Consider the following 25,458-nt stretch of genomic DNA (forward strand, 5'->3'; position numbering starts at 1 on the left):
CCAACACCCTATACACATACAGTGAGGAAAATAAGTATTTGAACACCCTGCTATTTTGCAAGTTCTCCCAGTTAGAAATAATGGAGGGGTCTGAAATTGTCATCGTAGGTGCATGTCCACTGTGAGAGACATAATCTAAAAAAAAATCCAGAAATCACAATGTATGATTTTTTAACTATTTATTTGTATGATACAGCTGCAAATAAGTATTTGAACACCTGAGAAAGTTAATGTTATTATTTGGTACAGTAGCCTTTGTTTGCAATTACAGAGGTCAAACGTTTCCTGTAGTTTTTCACCAGGTTTGCACACACTGCAGGAGGGATTTTGGCCCACTCCTCCACACAGATCTTCTCTAGATCAGTCAGGTTTCTGGCCTGTCGCTGAGAAACACGGAGTTTGAGCTCCCTCCAAAGATTTTCTATTGGGTTTAGGTCTGGAGACTGGCTAGGCCACGCCAGAACCTTGATATGCTTCTTACAGAGCCACTCCTTGGTTATCCTGGCTGTGTGCTTCGGGTCATTGTCATGTTGGAAGACCCAGCCTTGACCCATCTTCAATGCTCTAACTGAGGGAAGGAGGTTGTTCCCCAAAATCTCGCAATACATGGCCCCGGTCATTCTCTCCTTAATACAGTGCAGTCGCCCTGTCCCATGTGCAGAAAAACACCCCTAAAGCATGATGCTACCACCCCCATGCTTCACAGTAGGAATGGTGTTCTTGGGATGGTACTCATCATTCTTCTTCTTTCAAACACGTTTAGTGGAATTATGACCCAAAAGTTCTATTTTGGTCTCATCTGACCACATGACTTTCTCCCATGACTCCTCTGGATCATCCAAATGGTCATTGGCAAACTTAAGACGTGCCTGGACATGTGCTGGTTTAAACAGGGGAACCTTTCCTGCCATGCATGATTTCAAACCATGACGTCTTAGTGTATTACCAACAGTAACCATGGAAACAGTGGTCCCAGCTCTTTTCAGGTCATTGACCAGCTCCTCCCATGTAGTTCTGGGCTGATTTCTCACCTTCCTTAGGATCACTGAGACCCCACGAGGTGAGATCTTGCATGGAGTCCCAGTCCGAGGGAGATTGACAGTCATGTTTAGCTTCTTCCATTTTCTAATGATTGCTCCAACAGTGGACCTTTTTTCACCAAGCTGCTTGGCAATTTCCCCATAGCCCTTTCCAGCCTTGTGGAGGTGTACAATTTTGTCTCTAGTGTCTTTGGACAGCACTTTGGTCTTGGCCATGTTAGTGGTTGGATTCTTACTGATTGCATGGGGTGGACAGATGTCTTTATGCAGCTAACGACCTCAAACAGGTGCATCTAATTTAAGATAATAAAAGTAGTGGAGGTGGACATTTTAAAGGCAGACTAACAGGTCTTTGAGGGTCAGAATTCTAGCTGATAGACAGGTGTTCAAATACTTATTTGCAGCTGTATCATACAAATAAATAGTTTAAAAATCATATATTGTGATTTCTGGATTTTTTTTTTTAGATTATGTCTCTCACAGTGGACATGCACCTACGATGACAATTTCAGACCCCTCCATGATTTCTAAGTGGGAGAACTTGCAAAATAGCAGGGTGTTCAAATACTTATTTTCCTCACTGTACATCTAGTGCAGCATTTTTCCAAGAAATGTGGAAGCTCACAAAGCAGCAAACGGAGATTAAATATTTAATGAGATGTTCACCTACACAGGTCCCCACAAACTTTTTTTTCCATATAATGTTCTTTGTTAGATGAGTAGAAATCCAGAATTCATAGTTAAACAAATTTGTTTAGTGCTAAAGTTTAAATCTATGTATAAATCATTAATAGACAAATTAATTAAGTAGCCGACTGGGCAAGTCAAATTCCTAGTGGTGTAATCCAGTGCATTGTTTTGGTTGCCTTTAAACCTAATTTTTAGCAGCCTTCACCAGGGAGAAAGCTTGGACGGGTTTGAGGTGTGAAACATGGAAGGTGGGGTGGACACGAAAAACTCTGGGAAGGTGGGGGCAGACTGCCACAGGGTTGAGCACCTTGGATATAGGAAAAAGACCAATAAAGCGAGGGGGTAGCATGTTACCTTCATGGGCAGGTCCTTGGTAGAAAGCCAGACTCTCTGGCCAGGGCGGTAAGCGGGTGCTGGTCAGCGCCTGCGGTTGGCCCAGCAGGCATAGGAATGGAAAGACATGAAGAAATCTTCTTCCAGGCACGGCGTCAGCGCATGACCAAGGCACCAGCCTCAACTTCTTGGGAGGAAAAAATGGGAGGGTGATAACCATAAGCGGCCTGAAAGGGGGAGAGGCCGGTGGCTGAGGACGGCAGAGTATTATGTGCGTATTCAGCCGATATCAATTTAGAAGCCCACAAGGCATTGTCATCGGTGTAAAGGATATGAAGAGCCATCTCGAGGTCTTGGTTTAGCGTTTCTGCTTGCCCGTTGGTCTGTGGGTGAAACTCGGAAGACAAGCTAAACAAAATATCCAGGAGGTGGCAGAATTTAATCCAAAAATTGGCAGTAAACTGTGGGCCCCAATCCGAGACTATATTACTTGGGAGACCATGGAGCTGGAAAACATGCTGTAGCAGGAACTGGGCAGTTTCCTTGGCCGAGGGCAATTTTGGAAGAGGTATAAAATGGGCCATCTTGGAAAACAGATCTATTACTGAGAGAATGGTGATTTGGCCAGCTGAGGGGGGTAGACCAGTAACAAAATCTAAGGCTATATAAGACCATGGTCCATGAGGAATGGGAAGTGGATAAAGGAGACCCGACGGTGAGTTTATAGGGTTCTTGGGCAGGGCGCAAATAGGACAGGAGGCCACAAACTGGCGAACATCTTCCTTAATAGTGGGCTACCAAAAACATTGCTGCAGGAGGGCCAAAGTGCGAGCGGTACCCGGGTAAAAAAACAAGTCTAGAGCTGGTCCGGCACATAGAGTCTTCCCTCCGGACAGCCATCCATGGTGGGTTGCCACGAAGCAGCCCTGTGCACCTTGCGTTCAATGTCCAATGCCGCCATTCCTCAAGTGCCAGCTTGACTGCCAGTAGCTCACAGTCCCCGATGGAGTAGTTCTGTTCCGCGAGATTTAGTAGGTGCGAGAAAAAGGCATATGGATGGAGACGGTTGTCAGTCGCTCCTTTCTGAGACAGGATGGCCCCCACGAGGTGAACCCGGTCTTAAATTCCAGAAATGCATGTTCCGCCTCAGGGTTCCAAAAGAGTGGCTGATGAGTGGAGGTGAGTCGGTGTAGGGGGGCAGCGATGGTGCTAAAACCCCGGATGAACTTGCAGTAGAAGTTCACAAAGCCGAGGAAGCTCTGCAGTTGTTCGCAGTTCTCAGGTTTGGGCCACTCCTCCATGGTGAGGATCCGGGCAGGATCCATTTGCACATTTCCCGCAGACAAAATGAATCCCAGAAAAGACGTGCTGAACACATGAAACTCACATTTCTCAGCCTTCACATACAACTGAATCTGAAGTAGAAGGGTGAGCACAGCGCGTACATGGCAGTGGTGTTCATCCAGGAAGCGGGAGTAGATTAAAATGTCATCTAGGTAGATAAAATGATTGAGCATGCACCGATGTCGTTGACCAGGGCCTGGAAGACTGCTGGAAAATTAGTGAGGCCAAACGGCTTAACCAAATACTCATAGTGGCCTTCTGGGGTGTTAAAGGCTGTCTTCCATTCGTCCCCCTCCCGGATGCGTACGAAGTGGTAAGCGTTGCGAAGGTCCAGCTTAGTAAAGATGGTGGCCCCCTGGAGGAGCTCAAAGGCCGAAGACATCAAGGGCAAGGGGTACCAATTCTTAATGGTGATGGAGTTAAGTCCCTGGTAGTCAATGCAAGGGCAGAGGCTCTTGTCCTTCTTTTCCACAAAAAATTTTGAGATTCCAATTTTGAATGAGTAGGGATCCGAGGGGTTGAGGGGAGACAGCTGGCTTGACACGAGATTCCCCATTCCAACACCCAGCCACTGGTCCAGTCCAAGCGAGGGTTATGCCTCTGCAACCACAAGAACCCGGACATGGCAGGTGCTCGCGGTAATGGGATGATGAGGAACAATAACCATTGACGATGTTGTTCAGCAGTGGAGACGAGGAGGGGCTTGGTACGAGGGGTGACCCGATTAAGGACGTAGCCATTGAAGGCACGGACCAGGAGTGGTGCAGGGAGTAGTTTGGTTTCGATGCCTAGTTGGCGAGCAAGTTCCTTTTCCAAAAATTCAGCATCTACCCCAGAGTCAACAAACACAGCTAATTCATGGCTGTGGCCCCTGACGTCGATCCAAACCTTCAGCAGCGGTTTAGAGGGGGCTGTGAGTCCTTGGCCAGGTGCTGGTCCCATTTTCAACGCCGAGCCCTCTCTTTTGCTGGACAGGTGGCGGCCATGTGCCCTGGCTCACCACAATACAGGCAGAGTCTGTGAGAGCGACGCCTCTCCTTCTTGTGGGGTCGGCCAATCTCCATGGGCTGTGGAGGCAGGGTTGGTAAAGTATGGAAGCGAGGCGGGTCGGGAGATGGACCGGGCTGCCAGGGTCTAAGGCACCACCCCCTCAGCATAGAACTCCATCATCCATCTCAGAGTTAAGTTCCCAGATGAAAGCGTCGTAGAGAGCAGTGGAATCCCACCCACACTCTGCCGCGGCGGTGCGAAAGTCTGTGGCGTAAGTTCATCCAGGAAAGACGATGGACGAAGCTGAAACGTTATTTCACAGTTCAAGAGGAACGGCCTGCACTCCCCCAGTTGTCCTGCAAATCGCTCAGGGGTTGGTAGATTAACCTCACACCGAGGCGTCGGTGGCGGGACAGGCGCTGGGGTTGCTGACTTAGGGGCATGAGCAGTGGGGTTTTGCGAAATGGAGGCCTGAGCAACAGGGGCTTGGTTGCGCTGAAGGGCCAATTCACGAATTGCATTTGCCAGTTCCTGTTTTTGTTGGTGATGGGAGGTGGTGATCTGCACCAGAGAGGAGAGTTGAGTCTGGAGGTCGTCCGCTGGGTCCATGTCTGGCCAGATCGTACTGTCAGGGTGCGGGTAGTTGGACCCAAATGCAGGATGCCAGCAAGGTATATAATCAACGACTTTATTCACAAAAAACTAATTCAGGCAAAACCCAGAGTCAACCACAAGCTGAGTAGTTCACGTAAAAAAAAACCACAAAAACAAAGTGTCCGAAAACTTACGACCACTGCGCAGAACGGGGCATGGCCGAGAGAGGGAACCAGGAAGAGTAAAAAAAAAAAAAAAAAAAAAAAGAAAAATCAAAAACAAACCGTGACCGGCGGCAAAAGCAAATCTGAAAAAAAAAAAACGAAGATCCAAAACCATAACCAAAGGATACGGGAAGCAAAACGAGGGGGCAGGAAAGTCTCAAAAGGATCAGGAAGCTGACGAGACGATCTGGCAAAGAACGCAAAGAATCCTCGTCCATTTATGCAGCGAAAAGATGGCGGCCGGGACGGTTGCAAGTTCGCGCTACCCCGGAAGTGGAAGCGGGAGGTGCGGAAGCGGAAGAACCGGAAATGTGCGCGCCGCAGGCTGACAGCACTATTCTATGACATTTTGTCATGTAATAAGAAAGTTTATATTGAACATTTTAACAAGAAGCAGTTACTTCTAAGTACTTTGATTGAACTGAAAATAAAAAATAAATGATGTGAGGAATACTAGGACTCAATTATGATGACAGCTTTGCTTATGTACCACAAGAGAAGAGGGGTTACCAGGCACTGGCACCTGAATTATGCAAGTAAAATTCTGCTACAAAGACAATGATGCCTCAAAATAATGGTGTAGTCATGTGCACGAAAAGTTATATTTGGCAAATTCAAAATTGTTGATTTCAGAATGACAGAATGACCACATTTCCATGAACCTTTACAGTTTCACCTGTGAAGATTGTGAAAAGCACCAAATTCATTAGTCATCTGGTCCTTCAACACCAGCCCTATAGCCAGTAAAAACCCAGAAGAGCCTTTCATTTATGAGAAAGTGCAGGAAAACCCAACTCCCACCACATTCCATTGTGCAACTATCAAGAGCACTGACAGTATTGTTCCATGCTTTCTTTCTAATCTTTATACCTACATGGTAGACTCAAGATTGCTTTATCACAGTTTAAATAATTAGTTTGTAGGAGGTCATTTATGGCACAATGTTTTTATAAGAGAGTATTATATTGGTTTTGTTCTGCAAGATTTCTAAGTGCAGTCCATGCCGCTGAGTAGAAAAAGTTTGATGTTTGTGTATGCTAATTTCTTGTTAAGATGGTCTGATATGTTCAGTGCAGCAGGATTCTAGATTGCTTGCTGTACTTAAAGCATTTAGATGTGCCGCATTACTGTTAAGTGTATCACGTTTAAACATTGCTACATAGCAAAAAAACTTTTCAAATTCAATTTGTTTGTTGAATGACTAAATTCGTCAGTGGTCACAGGGAACTGATTGTAATGCTAAGTGAATATTTTACAGATCAGCACTTACCATCTGAGTCCTGAGACCAGCTGGAAGCTGTGACTAAGAGGACACCGATGCCGATCCTCAGCCATTGAAAGAGCCACAACTGCTGGCACATCTTCCCTGAACGTTACTGCTGGTCCACCTACAAACAAAAAGAAAGGATAAATTATGTATTTCACATGAACCATTTACAATAGTTTTATGTAGCAAGAATGACAAAGATGATTTAATTCAATAAAGATGCTTGTTCTGTACAAAGTAAATTAAGTGTTTTGAGTGTTTGACATTGTGTTTTAAAGGGAAAAAACTTAGTTTTGTTTACTTCATCGGGAATTACAAGTCATAAGGTATTTTAATTGCTATCTGAATGATAAACACAATCCTGGCTTAACTGGAAAAGAAAAATTTCCATTGAAAAATTCTGGAACCAGATGTGTAAAATCAATGGCCTGTCCATGTAGCTCAGTCTACTCACTGGATATGTGGATGGTATGTGGATACCGGACCACTGAACATCCCATTCCAAAAACATGAGCATTAATATAAAGTTGTTCCACTGTTTGGTGTTCCATTTGACATTAGCTGGTGGCTGTTCATTCAGCCTCAAAAGCACAATGGGTTGATCGCTAATGTGAAAGAAGACTTTTATTATTAGCGTTAATCACAAAGTTCTTAAGTGGGCCTCATGTCAGGGCATTGTGCAGGACACTTAAGTTGTACTACACCAACGTTTACAAACCATGTCTTTCATGCTGAAACCTCTTAAATTCCAGTAGTGGTCAGGTGGCCACAAACCTTTAGTCTTTCATTAATCAACAAATTAACAAGAATTATCAAAACACACTCCTGAGTCCTGAGACTTCCTGTGCCACCATTTATTTTTGCTGCAGTGAACTAAAATTATGATGTTGTAGAATCAAGACAAAAATCTCAAACATATTTGGGTCTAGCAAAAATAAAAAATAATAATAAAAATAAATATGTATATATATTTTTTAATAAATAAATCTGGGATGTTTTTTAATTTCTTCCCGAAAAGAGTTGTCTTTTCTTTTTCTGCCTCACCTGATACAGCCCATAAATAATTGGAACCAGTATGATAGAAAAGGGAAATATTAATTTTTTTATCTTGCTAATATTCTGACTAATGTGAACCCATGACAAGCATGTGATTAATCTTTAATCAATTGACAGCCCTGTTATATATATATATATATATATATATATATATATATATATATATATATAAACATATACAGTGAGGAAAATAAGTATTTGAACACCCTGTTATTTTGCAAGTTCTTCCACTTAGAAATCATGGAGGGGTTTGAAATTGTCATCGTAGGTGCATGTCCACTGTGAGAGACAAAATAAAAAAATAAAAAAATCCAGAAATCACAATATATGGTTTTTAAACTATTTATTTGTATGATACAGCTGCAAATAAGTATTTGAACACCTGTCTATCAGCTAGAATTCTGACCCTCAAAGACCTGTTAGTCTGCCTTTAAAATGTCCACCTCCACTACATTTATTATCCTAAATTAGATGCACCTGTTTGAGGTCGTTAGCTGCATAAAGACACCTGTCCACCCCATACAATCAGTAAGAATCCAACTACTAACATGGCCAAGACCAAAGAGCTGTCCAAAGACACTAGAGACAAAATTGTACACCTCCACAAGGCTGGAAAGGGCTATGGGGAAATTGCCAAGCAGCTTGGTAAAAAAAAGGTCCACTGTTGGAGCAATCATTAGAAAATGGAAGAAGCTAAACATGACTGTCAATCTCCCTCGGACTGGGGCTCCATGCAAGATCTCACCTCGTGGGTTCTCAATGATCCTAAGGAAGGTGAGAAATCAGCCCAGAACTACACGTTAGGAGCTGGTCAATGACCTGAAAAGAGCTGGGACCACCGTTTCCAAGGTTACTGTTGGTAATACACTAAGACGTCATGGTTTGAAATCATGCATGGCACGGAAGGTTCCCCTGCTTAAACCAGCACATGTCCAGGCACGTCTTAAGTTTGCCAATGACTATTTGGATGATCCAGAGGAGTCATGGGAGAAAGTCATGTGGTCAGATGATACCATCCCAAGAACACCATCCCTGCTGTGAAGCATGGGGTGGTAGCATCATGCTTTGGCGGTGTTTTTCTGCACATGGGACAGGGCGACTGCATTGTATTAAGGAGAGGATGACTGGGGCCATGTATTGCGAGATTTTGTGGAACAACCTCCTTCCCTCAGTTAGAGCATTGAAGATGGGTCGAGGCTGGGTCTTCCAACATGACAATGACCCGAAGCACACAGCCAGGATAACCAAGGAGTGGCTCTGTAAGAAGCATATCAAGGTTCTGGCATGGCCTAGCCAGTCTCCAGACCTAAACCCAATAGAGAATCTTTGGAGGGAGCTCAAACTCCGTGTTTCTCAGCGACAGGCCAGAAACCTGACTGATCTAGAGAAGATCTGTGTGGAGGAGTGGGCCAAAATCCCTCCTGCAGTGTGTGCAAACCTGGTGAAAAACTACAGGAAATGTTTGACCTCTGTAATTGCAAACAAAGGCTCCTGTACCAAATATTAACATTGACTTTCTCAGGTGTTCAAATACTTATTTGCAGCTGTATCATACAAATAAATAGTTAAAAAATCATACATTGTGATTTCTGGATTATTATTTTTTTTTTATTATGTCTCTCACAGTGGACATGCACCTACGATGACAATTTCAGACCCCTCCATGATTTCTAAGTAGGAGAACTTGCAAAATAGCAGGGTGTTCAAATACTTATTTTTCTCACTGTATATATATATATATATATATATATATATATATATATATATATATATATATATATATATATATATATATATATATATATAATGGGAGCAAGAATTAAAAAATGTCCCTTTCTTTATTCATATTGCTTCATGAATAAAAAAAAAAAAAAAGCTTTGGGTGAAAAGTATACGGATCAAGTATACTGCCACAATGACGCCTCTAGTTTTATAGCCCAGGTACAACATAGAATCTGGCTTTCTAATTTTACATGAAAAAAAAAGTTAAATATAAAAAAATGAAAAAAAAAACAGAAGGGGAAAAAATGCCATTTGTTGCACATGTAACCTTTTCCCTTTGAAGCCAGCAGGAGGGCTGATAGCGTTCGCCATGTCTAAGACAGAACATCCCAGAGCAAATAGCTTTGAAGTTGTGCTCCTTGTCTCGGGTCAGAGCAGTGCTTCCTGAGTAAGACTCTGTGAACAATGTGTTTTGACAAGGTTGGGATGTTTAGATGAGTTAAAAAAAGTTTGTGTGTGGGCCGGGGGTGGTGGGGGACATTACCCAATGACCTTTGGTTTTCAAGGGTGTCAAAACCATCAGGGAAAAAAGAAACAGAGTTGTAACAACCACCTCGAGGAACATGTTGTTGTGATTTACTGTGTTATAAACCTGATTCATTAAATGTATGAGTGTAAATCATTGCCTTATTATGCTGTGACCATGATTTTCCAAAGGGACCAAAATTCACACAGATATTTGTAGTGTGCCCATGACTGAATTTCATTCCTGCTCTCTCCAAAAGGCTTTATCAACCAAAAACACATCTATGGCCTCATAAATCTGTTTAAGTCTTAAAACCATTAAAGACTCTCAAGGTTGCGAATGGATACTTTTACAATATCATGTTAAACAGGCCCAGAATTATACTGCTACAAAGCAGGCTACAAGGAATGGAAGGATATAAAAGTGTTCCAGCACTGAGATAGCAATCATATATTTCATGTAATTCCTAGCTGGATGACTGGGTTCACCTTATAAGACACCAAGTTGAATAACAATCCAATGCTATTCCGCTCACGTTGTTCTACAATGCCGGTCGTAACCACAACGGCAACAAACAATAGGATAGTATCATGATTCCAATATTTACTGTACATGCTCACCACCAATTTCTCAATTTCAAAGCAGATTGTGTTCTCTATGTTAAAGTACAATCCTCTAATGATAGAACTGATGTTCTCTTAAGGCCATTGATGTGCAACAATGAAGCACAGGCTTGTAGCTCTCAAGTGGGAAGAATAAAAATGGCATAATGCTCAATCAGCTTAAGAAAGCTACCTACACTCTTACACTGTATGGCCAAAAGAAAGCAGGCACCTGTCTTAAACATCCCATTCCAAAACCAATGGTTCCTTTATTGCTCTACTTCTATTCTTATAGCTTCTACTCTTATAATGGCAGTGAAAAATTACCCATTCACCCCCATGAGCAAAAATTTGGTGGTTCAGTTCAACCCAAATGTGTTTAGTGGGGTTGAGTCAGGACTCTTGAGTACTTCCACTCCAAACTTGGCACTCCATCACTTTGTGTGCAGGTTTGGGCCTGATGTATTTAATGAAAGAAAATCTTACACCTTCTAAAAAACTGTAAGCCTATATTTCCAGATTTATATTTTATATATATATATATATATATATATATATATATATATATATATATATATATATATATATATATATATACATATATATATATATATATATACATATACACACCGAACAGTCACAACATATTGACCACCTGCCTAATATTGTGTTAGTCCCCCTTTTGCTGTCAAAACTATCCTGACCCATCAAACATTAACAGCATTAACTTCTTCAGTGTTATGTTGAAGGAGGATTAGATAAATAAGCAGGCAGGACACGAGCTGTAGCTTGACATCATGCTTCTTTTACTTAACTCACATAAGCACTACCGTCTTTTTCTACAACACCGCTTTACATCTATTAACATGCATATACCACCTAGTGAACATAAATGGTAATAGCAATTCAATTGTAAGAAAACACAACATCTTCCCCTTTTTCAGAAGAAATTGTTTTTGCATAGCAAAACAGAATTAAAGATAAGTCAGGAACAAGCAGGTATTATTAACTCAATATTATCAAGAAAATTACTCATAATAATAACTACTCATTACAGCATGTTCCCTAACATAACACATTCCTTACATATGTAAAACAGTCTTTGGTCCAGGCAGGTTTCTGTCTAACTCTAACTGATTTATTTGACTGAATTGGTGTTGTCTCAAGTTGTGTCTCATTTGGAGTAACACTTCCACTCAATTCTGGCATTTCGGCAAGCCATGAAGCATTCCACACTTTACCATCATTAAGCAAGTAGGTGTCGTCACTTTTCTTCTGTATGACTGCTTTTCGTTTTGTAAACTTCTGATCCCCTTTCTTTACCATCCAAGGCTTCTTAACACGAACCAAATCACCAGGTTAAAATCGTGAAGACTTTGCATTTCTTTTGGTATCTGTGTACTGTTTAACCTTGTCTTCTTTGCTTTTTACACGTTGTCGCAACTTGTTTCTGTCTGTTTCTTTTACGGGAAGGTCCATCACTTGTAACTTGGTCCTCATACAGCGGCCATGAAGTAACTCAGATGGTGTAACACCTGTGGTGCTGTGAGGAATACTTCTATATTTCATCAAGAATGTTTGAGTTAATGTCTTTCAAGGTTCGCCTTGAATTGAAGCATTTTGTAAACAGCCTTTAAAAACTCGATTAAACCTCTCGACTTCTCCATTTGCACAAGGATAATAAACAGCAGTTCTAAAATGGCATATGTCTCTTTCTCTCAGAAACTCAGAAAACTCCGTAGAGATAAACTGAGGTCCATTGTCTGAGACCAACTCCTTTGGATTTCCTTCTCAGGAAAAACAGTAGTCAAGAACCGCTTAACAGTAGATGTGTCAACACTGGACACAAAAGCAACTTCCGGCCATTTGCTGAAGTAATCCACAAGTGTTACTGCGTACTTCCAATCTGATGGTCCGACAATGTCAATGGAGACCTTTTCCCATGCAGCAGAAGGGAATTCAACAGGATTGAGAGGAGCATCATGTGTAACAGCAGACTTGTCATTTTGTCTGCACGTATGGAAGTTTTGAATCAAAGCTTCAGTCTGACTGTCCATCTTAGGCCACCAGTACAGTTGTCTAAGTCTCTGCTTCGTACAGACTATCCCTTGATGTGATTCGTGAGCCAGGTCTAAGAGTCTCTTTTGTAATGACTCCGGTACCAAGAGACGGTACATTCCCCTGATGAAGAATCCATCCATGACAGAAAGCTCATGTCGAATAGGGAAGTACGACTGTAAGTCTGGATTAACATCCCTTTTGTGTTTTGGCCAGCGTGATTGGTGATAGGCAGTGTTATGCTCGTTACTAAAAAATAGTAACTATTTACAGTTACTCGTTACTTCATTCAAAAAGTAACTCCGTTACTTTGTTGATTAGTTACACCAAAAAGTAATGCGTTACTGTTAAAAGTAACTTTTTAGGTAGTTTTTAAAAGAACGTTCTTTAATGTTCCCATTAATGCCCTTTTATGTGTTATGGTCTACAAACACAAAACTAACTTAAACACAAAGTAATTTTTAAACACTATTTTATTAAAGTCAGACCAGCACAAACTGAATATATCACAAGGATTTCTGAAATAAATAACAAAACAAGCTGAAGTATATATTCACAATCAAAAACTAAAGTGGCTTCTGCTGTTGTGTTGAGCTCTTAAAAATGTTCCTTTCACAGCTGAAGTATGAAAACTATCAACAATGTAGAACAGAACACCGGGTTAGCTTCTAGCTTCTGGCCCCTAGCATGGAGTTTCTGAAGGAGCTTCAACAGATTGGAGTTGCTGTTTATAGCAGTAGATACGAGCTTCGAACCAGAAAGACACACCTTACATTTGATTTAAAACTTTTTGTCTTTATACTCAACTAAAGTGAAATAATGAGCATATTTCCACTTTGAGAAACTCGTCTTGCTCTCGCCTCGACTCACCATTACTGCCGCACAGACCTGAATAAATGGAGACACGCCCACAGCACGTCTTCTTTGTGTTTACAGAGGGTAATCCACCAATCCTACAATGCGTCTTCTTCCTGTTTACAGTGGTTCATCCACCAATCCTACAATGCAACGCTGCTGTAAGCAAGTTAGGCTGTAGTCTACACTTCAGACGAAATTAATTCATTAAAAAAAGTAATGGGTAACGCACCATACGGTAATGGTAACGAAGTTACTTCATTTTTAAAAGTAACCGGTTACTGCCCAACACTGGTGATAGGTGTGCAATTTAGCGAACACCAGGCAGTTGTTACATGCAGACTAAAACTCATCTTTGGAGATTGCACTGTTTAGCAGGTTCAATCAAGCAACCCCTATTAATCTCAATGTCCAATGCTTGACATAAGTCACGTCCAATAACAAGAGTTCCTGATTTCACAATGTAAAACTCACCAGTGACAGTCTTCCCACAGTATGTCACATTCAGTGTCAGGTAACTGTTTATGCAGCAGTATAAGCATACATAAAAGGCAGACACGAGAGTGTAACTCAGCAACTTTTATATACAACAGACAGCCAAACTAGCCCCAAACCAACAACAAGGCATGAGCAATCGACCGTCGATTGCATGATCCATTACATCCTGTAACATCCCCCTTTACAAATATGAACAAAGGGAATCCCCTTTTTTAAACTAAATAGGAACAAAATACTTTATGACTTTGGGCAGATATTTTTTTTTTACTGACTGCCCTACTTTGCTTTAAGTAAACTGCCACAATAACATTTATAACATATTAAATATCCAGCCTTTTAGGTGGCTTGGGCAATCGGCCAGCCCTAGTATACGTGTGTCCATCTGATGGTGAGAGTTTGACAAGGTCAGGTGAAGCCTGTGGCAAGGGCTTCACAAGAGATGAGTCAGCAAGGGCTCCTGCAATGCTACTCTCCGGCATAAGAGGCATCTCGGGTTCACTTGTGTCCAATGCTTGTGTGGCGGTTGACTCTGCCACCCTCAAGTGCACTTTGTTTCGTCTATATATGGATCCATCCACATTAACAAGATAAGATCATGGTGCTACTTTCTGAAGGCAGGTGCCAACCTTCCAGAGTGCAGGGTTTTTCTGTGGAGGGGCTTCATACGTATCTTCTCACCAATGTTCAGTTCTGGCAGATCACAAGCTGACCTGTCATAATAGGATTTTGCCTCCTGCTTTCGGTGTTGAAGCCTCTCAACAACCCCAGTGACCACAGATTGCTCCAGAAGCTTGTTTGTTACTGGAAGAGACGTTTTTCAGTTCTGTCGTGCATGGCTTTGCGCAGAAGGTTTTTTGCAATCTTGACGGCTGATGATGTGTGTTGTCCTTTCTTTCTCATCAGGCCAGCCTGCCAGGACAATGGTTTTGAGGGCCTGTAACGCTTCATCCCTTTCAGTATGCTCCATGATTGTCCTCAACCGCTGGTCCGTCACATTCAAGTATTCTGCTTGGTTGATGAGTTGTACCTTTTCCTGCCCTTTTTGCAAATGACATATGGCATGCCTCTGGTAAATGGCTCCCTTGCCTGTACAGTCAGCAGCTGCTCTGCTCAACATGTCACCAATGAACATTTTAGGCCCTGGCTTGTAGACAACTTTGAGACTGTAGTTTTGAAGTGTCATGAGCATGCTTTAAAGCCGCTTGGGTGCGCTGAGAAGTGGTTTGCTGAATATAGTGATCAAGGGTTTGTGGTCTGTCTCTGCTGTGACCAACTCTCGTCCGTACAGGTAATGGTGAAACCTTTGACAAGCGAAGACAATACTGAGACACTCTTTTTCGGTTTGTGCGTAATTTTTTTCGGTGGGAGTCGGTGCTCTTGAAGCAAAGGCGACAGGCTGTCCTTCTTGCATAAGGCAGCACCCAAGACCGCTTTGGCTGGAATCACTTTGTACTGTGACAGGCTTGGCAACATCATAATAGCGTAGCACAGGCATCGATGTGGCCATGGCTTTTAGCTTGCAGACTGAATCTTCATGCTTGGGTAGCCAGTGCCATGGGCGTGTCTTTGTCGAGCAAACGCCGCAGTGGCTCGCAAACAGTAGACAAGTGGGGCATGAATTTGGCTAAATAATTAGCAAAGCCGATGAGACGCTGTACACATTTAGCATCTGTAGGGTTGGGCATGTCCATGATAGCCCTCACCTTTTCTGGGTCAGGCTTCAAGCCTATGGATGAAAGAATATGACCATGGAACTTCACCTTGTTTACGTTAAATTGCAACTTTTTTAAGCTAAGTCGTAGCTTGACCTCCCTGCAACGCTCCAACAGGGCCTGCAGCTTGTGATCATGATCATTTGTCACCGCAACCAACAACAAGAATATCATCTGCGATGGGCTCAATGCCCTTTAGACCTGCTAAGAGTTCATGCTGTTTCCGTTGATAGACCTCAGGTGCCACTGAGACACCAAATGGTAGCTTTAGCCACCTTTTCCTGCCCCATGGGGTCCAGAATGTGGTCATGAAGCTGCTTTCTTGGTCGAGCTTGCACTGTAAGAATGCATGTTTGGCATCAACCAACGTAAAGATACTTGCTTTAGGCAATTTGTATAAAACATCCTCCATAATGAGATATAATGAGAGCGTTTTAGAGCTTTGTTCAGAAACTTTGGGTCTAAGCAAATTCTCAGCTTATCTGGTTGTTTTACTATCACCATGTTGCTGATCCAATCTGTTGGCTCTGTAACATCTGTAATATGACCCTCAGCCTGATATGCGTCCAGTTGGGCTTTGACTGTTGCTTTAACAGCAATTGGAACATTTCGTGGGGCACACTGTATCGGTGTAACACTGGGATCCAGCTCAAAATGGACCTCACCAGGCAGTGATTCCACAGGCAAGTTGAACACATCACTGTATTTATCAATTAACTGTTCCTTAGTCAGATGCTCAGACCGTTCATATCCAATTTTGAGCACGTCATCTGGTATTGTGATCTGCATCAGGCCTAGCTGTTTACAAGTTGAGCCTGAGAGAAGTGGATTTTGACTTGATTCTACTATCTTAAAAGACAGCTGATATTTCTCTCCTTTGACCACACATTCTGTATCAAAAACGCCCATGGAGTCCAGCGACTCGCCTGAGTACAGCCGTAGTTTGGCGCTACTAGGGCGGAGTGGTGTGTGTGGAGCCACCTTTACTTTGTCCTTGTAGCTCATCACATTGCATGTTGCTCCTGAATATAACTGACAACGCAGTGACTTGCCATGTAATTGCAGAGAAACAAACCATTTCTTTCCATTCATGTGCACCGTGCTAATGGACTCAACTACGTAAATATCATCATCACTGTCCCCAACCGGCTCCTTAGAATGTTCAATGCAGTGAAGCTTCCCCTCCGTAGATCTGCTTTTACTCTTAAGGCACACTTTTAGCAAAGTGATTGTCAGTTCCACAAAGTCTACATGTTTTGCCATATGCTGGCTAGTAATCCCGGCCTCTTGAATGCACATTTCCACAGTATCGGCATGTCTTGCTTGTGTCCAAGAGTCTTGGCGAATTACTCTGCATCCGCTGATTAGGCCTGAATGGTTTTCTAGCAACAGTGTGAACCGTTTCGGCTACAGTAGGCATGCATGCTGCATCCATCGCTCTCATATGCATAGCGGTCTGTTCAGCTGTGCGACACATCTCAATGGCTGTGAGCAGCGTTACATTTTTTTCACTTAACAACCTGCGTCTGGTTCCTTCATTTATAATGCCTAGTACAATTTTGTCACGAATCATTTCATCCTTTAATCCACCATAATCACAAATCGTTGCTTTTTCTCTCAATCTGGTCACCAAATTTTCTATGGATTCCCCTTCCTCCTGTTTACAACAGCCGAACACATACCTCTCATAAATGACATTTCTGGCAGGTTTGAAGTATGCTTCCAATGCATCTAGGATGGTTTTAATGTCTCTTTGATTCAGATTGTGCCGGTAAACATGTCTGCATTCAGATCCCATCACACTTCTCAATGTAGCAGCTTGTACTTCCCTGGTCTTTTCAGCCAGGCCAGTGACCAGCGCATAATCCTCGAACTCGGCTCTGAATAAGTCCCAGTTAGCGCTCCAGTCTCCGTTCATGTTCATCGGTAATGGTGGAGGTATATTAGCCGATACGCCGCTCGGCGGGCGAAGCGCGACCGCAGCATTATCAGCGTCCATAATCGCTAAACTTCTTAGGTCGGAATTAGCAAACACAGCGTCAACTTAAGAAAACGCGCTAGGCATCTTCTGACACCATGTTTATGCAGCAGTATAAGCATACATAAAAGGCAGACACGAGAGTGTAACTCAGCAACTTTTATATACAACAGACAGCCAAACTAGCCCCAAGCCAACAACAAGGCATGAGCAATCGACTGTCGATCGCATGATCCATTACATCCTGTAACAGTAACCACACATAGGTATTTTCTCTTTTAAGTAAGTCAGAAGCTGCACTTTTGGTGGAGACAGGGCACATGATCTGAAGTATTCTCTAAAGATGTGTTGTGGTAAGATCGATACACCAGACCCTGTATTTACCATCATCTTAATGGTGCAGGTCTCTGTAGGGAGTACGGATGTAGCTATGGTAAAAGTACCCATTAGGGCTCCATCACCTGTATGGCGGTCATTCATACTAAGAACTGTCAATTCAGGTAAGCATACTTCATTAACTGATTTTGATGATGATTTACACACCCTTGAGAAATGTCCGACTTTTCCACAAGTTCTACATTTACAGTCTTCTGCGGGGCAGCACTGATCATTTGCAAGGTGGTTAGCAGAACCACAGCGGTAACACATCTGCTGTCCTTTCACATGATTGTCCTCCTTCGATTTTACTCTTGTATTTTTGTGCATTCGCGCCTTTTCTTGCTTTTGTATCGCTGCTACTTGCTTCGATTCCCCTTCAGCTATGACCTTGGCGTCTGCTACTGCTGCTTCAATTTGTCTTGCAATAGCTAATGTCTTTTCAAGGGTTAAATCGGGCTGTAGTAACAGTCTTTCGCAGATTCGGGGCATGCAAGTTTTTTTCCACAATCTGATCACGGATCTTTTAATGCTCAATATTTCCAAAAGCGCATGTTTTTACTAGTTCACGGAGCGCAGCAACGTAATGATCAGTGGACTCACCTGTGGCCTAAGCACTTTGTCTGAAGTGGTATCTCTCTGAGACCACATTCAGCTTGGGAGAAAAGAACTGTTTTAGTGCTTGTAAAGATCCATTGAATGTATCGGCAGTAAGAGGCAAGGTATTATAAATCCGTTGTCCTTCCGTTCCCAAACAGTGTATCAGTAGAGCTCTTTTCCTCTCGGTGGAAAACTCTTCCCCACCGCAAGCAAGTAGTTCTGAAATAACTTTTTCCATGCATCAAATGAAAGTTTGGTTTACCTGGACATTCCAGGAACGTTACTGGTGTTGTAGAGAGAGCAGGGCCATCCTTATATCCTCGTCGCCACTTGTTATGTTGAAGGAGGATTAGATAAATAAGCAGGCAGGACACAAGCTGTAGCTTGACATCTCCATGCTTCTTTTACCTAACTCACATTAGCACTACCGACTTTTTCTACAACACCACTTTACTTCTATTAACATGCATATACCACCTAGTGAACATAAATGGTAATAGCAATTCAATTGTAATAGAACACAACATTCAGGAATTTGAGCTACAGGAGCTCGTCTGTTCGGTTGTAACCAGCCTTCGCTCCCCACGTGCATCATTGAGCCATGGCTGCCCATGACCACTTTTGATATATACTGACCACTGCAGATCGGGAATAGCCCACAAGAGCTGCAGTTTTGTAGATGCTCTGACCCAGTCAACTAGACATCACAATTTGGCCCTTGTCAAACTCGTTCAAATTCTTACACTTGCTCATTTTCCTGCTTTAACTAATGGACTTTGAGGAAAAAAATCACTTGCTGGCTAATAATGTTATGCCTGGTCAGTGAATATACCATTTATATATATATATATATATATATATATATATATATATATATATATATATATATATATATATATAAACCTTGGGTGAAAAGTACACAGAACAAACAGCCTTCTGTCTCTTTCTCTGCTGTAATGGTGCCTATATTTTTTCAGCACAGGTGCAGCATAAAATATGGCTTTTAGAATGCTACATGCAAGATATTTTCCAAAAAAAAATAGAAGGGGAAGAAATGCCTTTTGTTGCACATGTAACCCTAAATAGTGATTGCTCACCACAACTACAAGGGATCTCGATTCTTACCCCATTTTTATATATTTTCTCTCAAAATATATTACAAGATTTTGTTAACTGCAAAAAATACGATTATAAAACAAAATAGAAAAAATCTAATTTGTGAATTCTGCAACGCATCCTCTATTTCATTTTATTTTTTATATATATTTTTTTATACATATAGACCCGATACACTTCATACTTTTACAAATCAATATACCGTTCTTTTTCTTTCAGAACCTTGGATTTGGTGGCACTAAATTAGTTGCAGCTGGTCAAATTGCAATCAGTATTCTCATCCGACCATTTTGGATGTGAGATTTTTGTCAACCCGCCAGTAATCAACATTGTAAACCCATTGTTGGTTGCTGTTGCTTCCTTTCCACTCCAACTAATCATTCTAAATAGTAATTGCTCATCACAACTACAAGGTTTTTTGAGCAGGCAAATCTAATTGAATTCTTTTCCCATTTTTATATATTTTCCACTCAAAAGATATTACAAGGTTTTGTTACTTGCCATGCCTTAGGAGCAAATCACATGAAATTAACACAAAAGCTACATCATATGACCAAAGGTTTGGGAACACCTCATTATTACAACCATATTTTTTCTATCAAGCTGTTGCCACTGTCTGTTGCACAGAGCCCTGACTTCGACCCTGACGAACACCAGGAATGACATGAAACACTGATTGAACCCCAGACCTCCTCGCTGTGACATCAGTGAATGATCGTACTAATGCTCTTGTGGCTGAATAGACAAATCCATACAGAAGAGTTAAATAAAACGGAAGTGTGGCCCATATATGGAATGGGCTCTTTAAAAAGAACAAGCGTCCTCATATACTGAATGCATGTTCTGCCGACGAGTATCATGTATGCACAAGGATCCTGTATGCACACGTTCATAGTCCAGACAGGTAAAGTTCCTGTCCACTATTATGCTATTTACCTAGACCTTCCATTTTAACTTTAAATCAAACAGAAACCCAGGAATATTTACCGGCTTGCATGTGCATCCAAGGTCAACAATTTCTATAAGTGGTTTGTGCATTCCAATACAAGTCTTTGTCCTTTTAGTACACAACTAAATGCCATCAAATATTAGAATCATGGAAAAAATACGAAAATCCAAAGATTTCAGCAAACAGACCAACCACAGGCAAGGGACTGATAAGGCACTAAATTGTCAAAATTGCACCTGCAAACAAAACATGATAAGAAAATACCATATCGCACCATGTCATCAGGGGTGGACTTGTTTCCGCCTATTTCGAGTCACTCAGGAGAGCGAGACCTCTATTATTGTGGAGGTTGGCGAACGTTGGGGCTGAAATCAGTCGGTTTTTGGCTCTCAAGTGAGCAAACAGTGCATCTGACAACGATGCCGTCAACACACCTAATCCATTACTCTACGCGTCTGGATGCTTCTGGAGCAGCGCATCATTACCTCCTGCCATGAAGTGGATAGAACACAACAGTTGGAGAATAATGAGGCCGACAAGGAACGGAGCGCAATGGAGCTGCGGGTAGCATTGAATGATTACTCTGTAAGACTATTAACCTATTGCAGAATCAACGGGCATTGCATTCTGAGAGCACACACACACACACACACACACACACACACACACACACACACACACACACACACTCCTCTTTATTTCTCACTCAAGGGTGCCAGCTGCTTGAAATCCCCTTTATTAGTTTTTTTTTTTTTTTTTTTTTTTTTTTTTACGACAGGATCAGAGATTCAAGAGGTGTGGAGTCTCGGTGAAGCAGGATTTCATTTATCCTTGGTTTGATAGACAGGCACGAGTTAAAAATGTCTCAATGACTCACTGGGATTAATCCTGTTCAGGTCTCGTTTTGGAACGACAGCTGTAGAGAGTCGTACAGGAATTAAGATACCAGCACGGCTGGATCAGCGCCATTGCATTCATCCCGCAAAAGAAGTGGAAACGAGCAAATTAATATGATTGGGGGTACTGTCAGGGGGATTTTTCTAATGCATTGTCATGTATATAATGATATAGAATATACATAGCACTTTCACACTTTTCTTTCTCAATTTATTTGCTAGCTCACTCGCAAGTACCAGCGCCAGTGTCCTACCCAGACCTGTGTGGTGTTTGGTTGGAAATTAGGTTGAAAACTAGGTAAAAAAGTAGTGTAATTGCATATGGCTGGCTATTTATCTTATTAAACACCATAGAGTTTCTGCCCTCGACAAAAATTCGGCAAAATGAGTGTCCAATGCTTCGGCTATTAGCCGCAGTTTTCTTGTTTAGTCAGTGCATGTAAAATAAATTATTTAATTCTCACCAGCATGCTTCTCAACTGCCATTGTGATGATTTTTTTGTGTGTGTGCCAGTTTCATTCTTTTAAAAGAGTGCCTGCCTGCTTGCTTGATAAATAATTTGATAGTTAAACTATTACACCGGGAGCAATGGAGTGTTGTGCAGCCAGTTTGTGTAGTTCAAAATGTAATAGTTACATTTGAAGTCACACTAAATGACTTATTTTTATTTTCTGCACAATTTATTAGGGAGTATGATTTTGTTCTTACTTTGCCTATAGGCTTGTGAGATTGTATGTAAAAAAAAAAAAAAAAAAAAAAAGAAAAGAAAAGAAAGAAAAAGAAAGAAAGAAAGAAAGAAAGAAAGAAAGAAAGAAAGAAAGAAAGAAAGAAAGAAAGAAAGAAAGAAAGAAAGAAAGAAGGAAGGAAGGAATTCCATCATACTATCATGCCCCCTAACTGTTGCTGATTGATGATAGTATTACCTGGGGCTTTAAGAGGAGAAAGGGAAGGGTGTGTGTCCACATATAATTCACATGGGTGTGTGCACATGCTATGTCATTACAACAGAAAAAGACTGGACGACAATTGCAAACAGGCTGTAGCTACAATTGTTAACATTTTTGAATTATTTAATTTGGTAACTAAGGAAAGTTCACAAAACCAAATTTGGGATTGCAAACAAATGTATCATTATTAGCAGTAATTATGCACAATATAAATTGTAAATAGAATTCTGTTATTCACGCATGTGTGAATAATGTGAATAATTAATACATCAGTAGTAAACAGCAGCGACTAAACTTATTGAATTCATGTACTTTACAGTAAATACACACTGTTTCATTTTCCTAACATCACATTCGATTTCTAAAACAAAGACATTCACGACTTTGTTCGCATCTGTTTCCGCCGCATGGACAACTGTTAGCAATTCCGTTCTTTTTCAATCGTCTCAAGCTTATTCGCCTCCCAAAAAATGTCACTGAACAGCAGCGATGAAAGGTTTCTATATTTAACCGAGAACTGTCTCTCAAAGGAAAGAAGAAGGGTGCTTTATACTTGTCACATGAACATAACAGCACAGTGAAATTCTTTCTTCGCATGTCCTAGCGATGTTGGAAGCTGGGATCAAAGTGTAGTGTTAGCCATGTTACAGCACTTACGGAACACAGAAGGTTAAGGTCCTTGCTCAAGGGCCCCAAGAGTGGCAGCTTGGCGATACCAGGGTTTGAATCCCAGACCTTCGGATCAGTAACTCAGAGCCTTAACCACTGAGCTACCACCTCCCTCCCTTATCATTTAGAACTCTTCATAAAATGGGGAGGTGATAGCTCATTTGGATCGGAAGATCACAGGTTCAAATTTCACCACCACTGAGCTGCCACTGCTGGGCCCTTGAGCAAAGCCTTAAGTCCTTAGTTGCTCTAGATATGGGCATCTGTCATGAATGTAAATTAAATTTGATATATCAGTGAATCAAATGATTACCTGTCTAAAGATTGGAAAAAATTTGCAAAATTAGGCTGTTCATTTAATTTAAGCCGTTTTCACTGGCCAGCTGAGTGAATGTGGAAATAAAAAAAAAATCTTTAAAACAAAAGAATCGCAGAGATGCCCAGCTTCTTTGGCAGATTCGGCATACTGCGTTTAATAGGAGGAAAGATTAAGCTTATTGCACTTTAAATACATTATTTTAAGTCTGGACTTGCGGCTTCTCGGGCGTTGAATTACAGTGTAGGTGGCAGGGTTTTCTATAGAAACAAATGTCTCCGAAACATACATTATATCAAAGTACACTGCTCCACTGCTCTCATCTCCACATGATGATTATAAGATTTCTGAAAGGAACTGAACCTAGTATGCAACTGCCAATCACTGAAACAGTAAAGAACATGAACCCGGTTGCTGATTATGGAATAATCTTTTGAGACAGAAAACACAGACATATACAGTACTTGAGTAACACACACCTGTGGTTCTCCTTATAAGACACTACTTTCTCTCACTCTTATCCAGCCACCAACTGTGACTGAAAATCAAATAACCTGGACAGAAGATTTTTACTCAAGCATCTAACAAAAGCAGCTGGGCCCTGTCGACCCTGTTATGTTTTACTGGTGATAAATGGATCCAGATACTGAATACAGATATTAGATGTATTTCTTATATGTGGATTAGCGGTAAAATAAATTCTAGCCTGGTTGATTTCAACTAAATTTAAATGAGGGAAAAATTCAAAGGTTTGTCGAAACCTGGGCATAAGGGGTGTGTTTTTTTTTTAACACCCCATTCCACATTTAGTCTACATTTGCTGTTATAATAACCTGCACTCTTCTGGGAAAATGTTCCACCATATTTTGCTCTTTCAGCTACAAGGGAGGGAGTAAAGTGGTAAAGGTAATGATAAAGGTAATGGGAGGAGCCCTGGGGTGCAGTCATTGTTCCAATTCATCCCAATGGTGTTCAATAGAGTTACATTCAAAGCTCTAGAGCAGGCTACTAAAGATTTTCCACTCCAGTCCATGTAAACAATATCTTCACAAAGACACCCTATACAATTGTGTGCCTCCAAATCTGTGGTAACAGTCTGTTGAAGAACCACATATTGCTGGAAAAGTCAGGTGTCCCTGTTTTTTTGTCCATGTAGTGAACGAATAGAAGTTATGTGAATTAAAACACAAATCAACAGCAATAATACAAACACAATGGAGACTTTTTGCGCGAAAAAACATATACATGGTTCTAAAAGCACCACTTATTTGATTATGGAAAAGCATATAAAAAGACAACGGTTAGAGATAAATGTGTACCATAATTCACTGATACGAGAACTCTCTCACAGATGGGACTTGATACACATTGATCTCTAACCATATGATACAGATACAATTACAGCTCTTCCCTTGCTTTACTATCACTTAAACCAGGTGTCATGTATTGAGGACAAGTGCAGCTAATCATTTTATGTTACGCTAGCAAATATGAACAACTGGACAAAGAAGGAAAACAAAATAATCTGACATCGAAACAAGAACAAAAAACTAAAGCATAGACAACAAGAAGGACAACTTTAAAGGACAAACTTGAGACAAATTGGGAGGTATGATATGACTAACATATGACATGCTGTGTATGTACAATAATTTTCTATGATTAGTATGAAAAAACATCCCTGATAATAAATGAATGATAGATAGCAGGTATCTCATACAGCAAGAATGAATGAAAGTACAAAGCAATGAACACAATCCAAGAAGTCTTCTTTCACTGCAGCCACAGCTGCACCATCTGCATACATCAACTCTAGCAGAAGCGTCAATATTAACCTCATAAAATGACTCCAGGTTTACCGTGCATTATTGTGGATTGTGGAAGGTTTTGCCGTCTGGAACCTGGGTATACATACAGTGGGTACATTTGATTATTTCTTGGTTCTAATCCAAGAAACTGACTCCAAGACATTGGTGAACTGAAAGGGATGGAAAATGTCTTTGCCTCTGGCATTTATGTCAGGAAATAAAAGTCTGTGGCCTTGTAAGCCCTGTATCCAAACCCAAGACCGGACATGATGAAGCCTCACAGGGCTCTGTC

The 25,458-nt window shown here is 41.4% G+C and overlaps 1 protein-coding gene across 1 annotated transcript in view; it reads right to left on the reverse strand.

Annotated features, from left to right (window-relative positions):
- The window catches only part of pcdh15b (protocadherin-related 15b), a 226,217-nt gene that overhangs the window by 187,173 nt on the left and 13,586 nt on the right, over positions 1–25,458 (reverse strand). The window contains exon 2 of the mRNA XM_083556764.1: positions 6,486–6,603. Coding sequence (XP_083412890.1) covers positions 6,486–6,576 — 91 coding nt within the window. The 5' untranslated portion in view covers positions 6,577–6,603. The remainder of the gene's footprint in view (positions 1–6,485; positions 6,604–25,458) is intronic.

This window comes from Silurus aristotelis (genome assembly GCF_946808225.1).
Source record: "Silurus aristotelis genome assembly, chromosome: 12".
NCBI lineage: Eukaryota > Metazoa > Chordata > Actinopteri > Siluriformes > Siluridae > Silurus > Silurus aristotelis.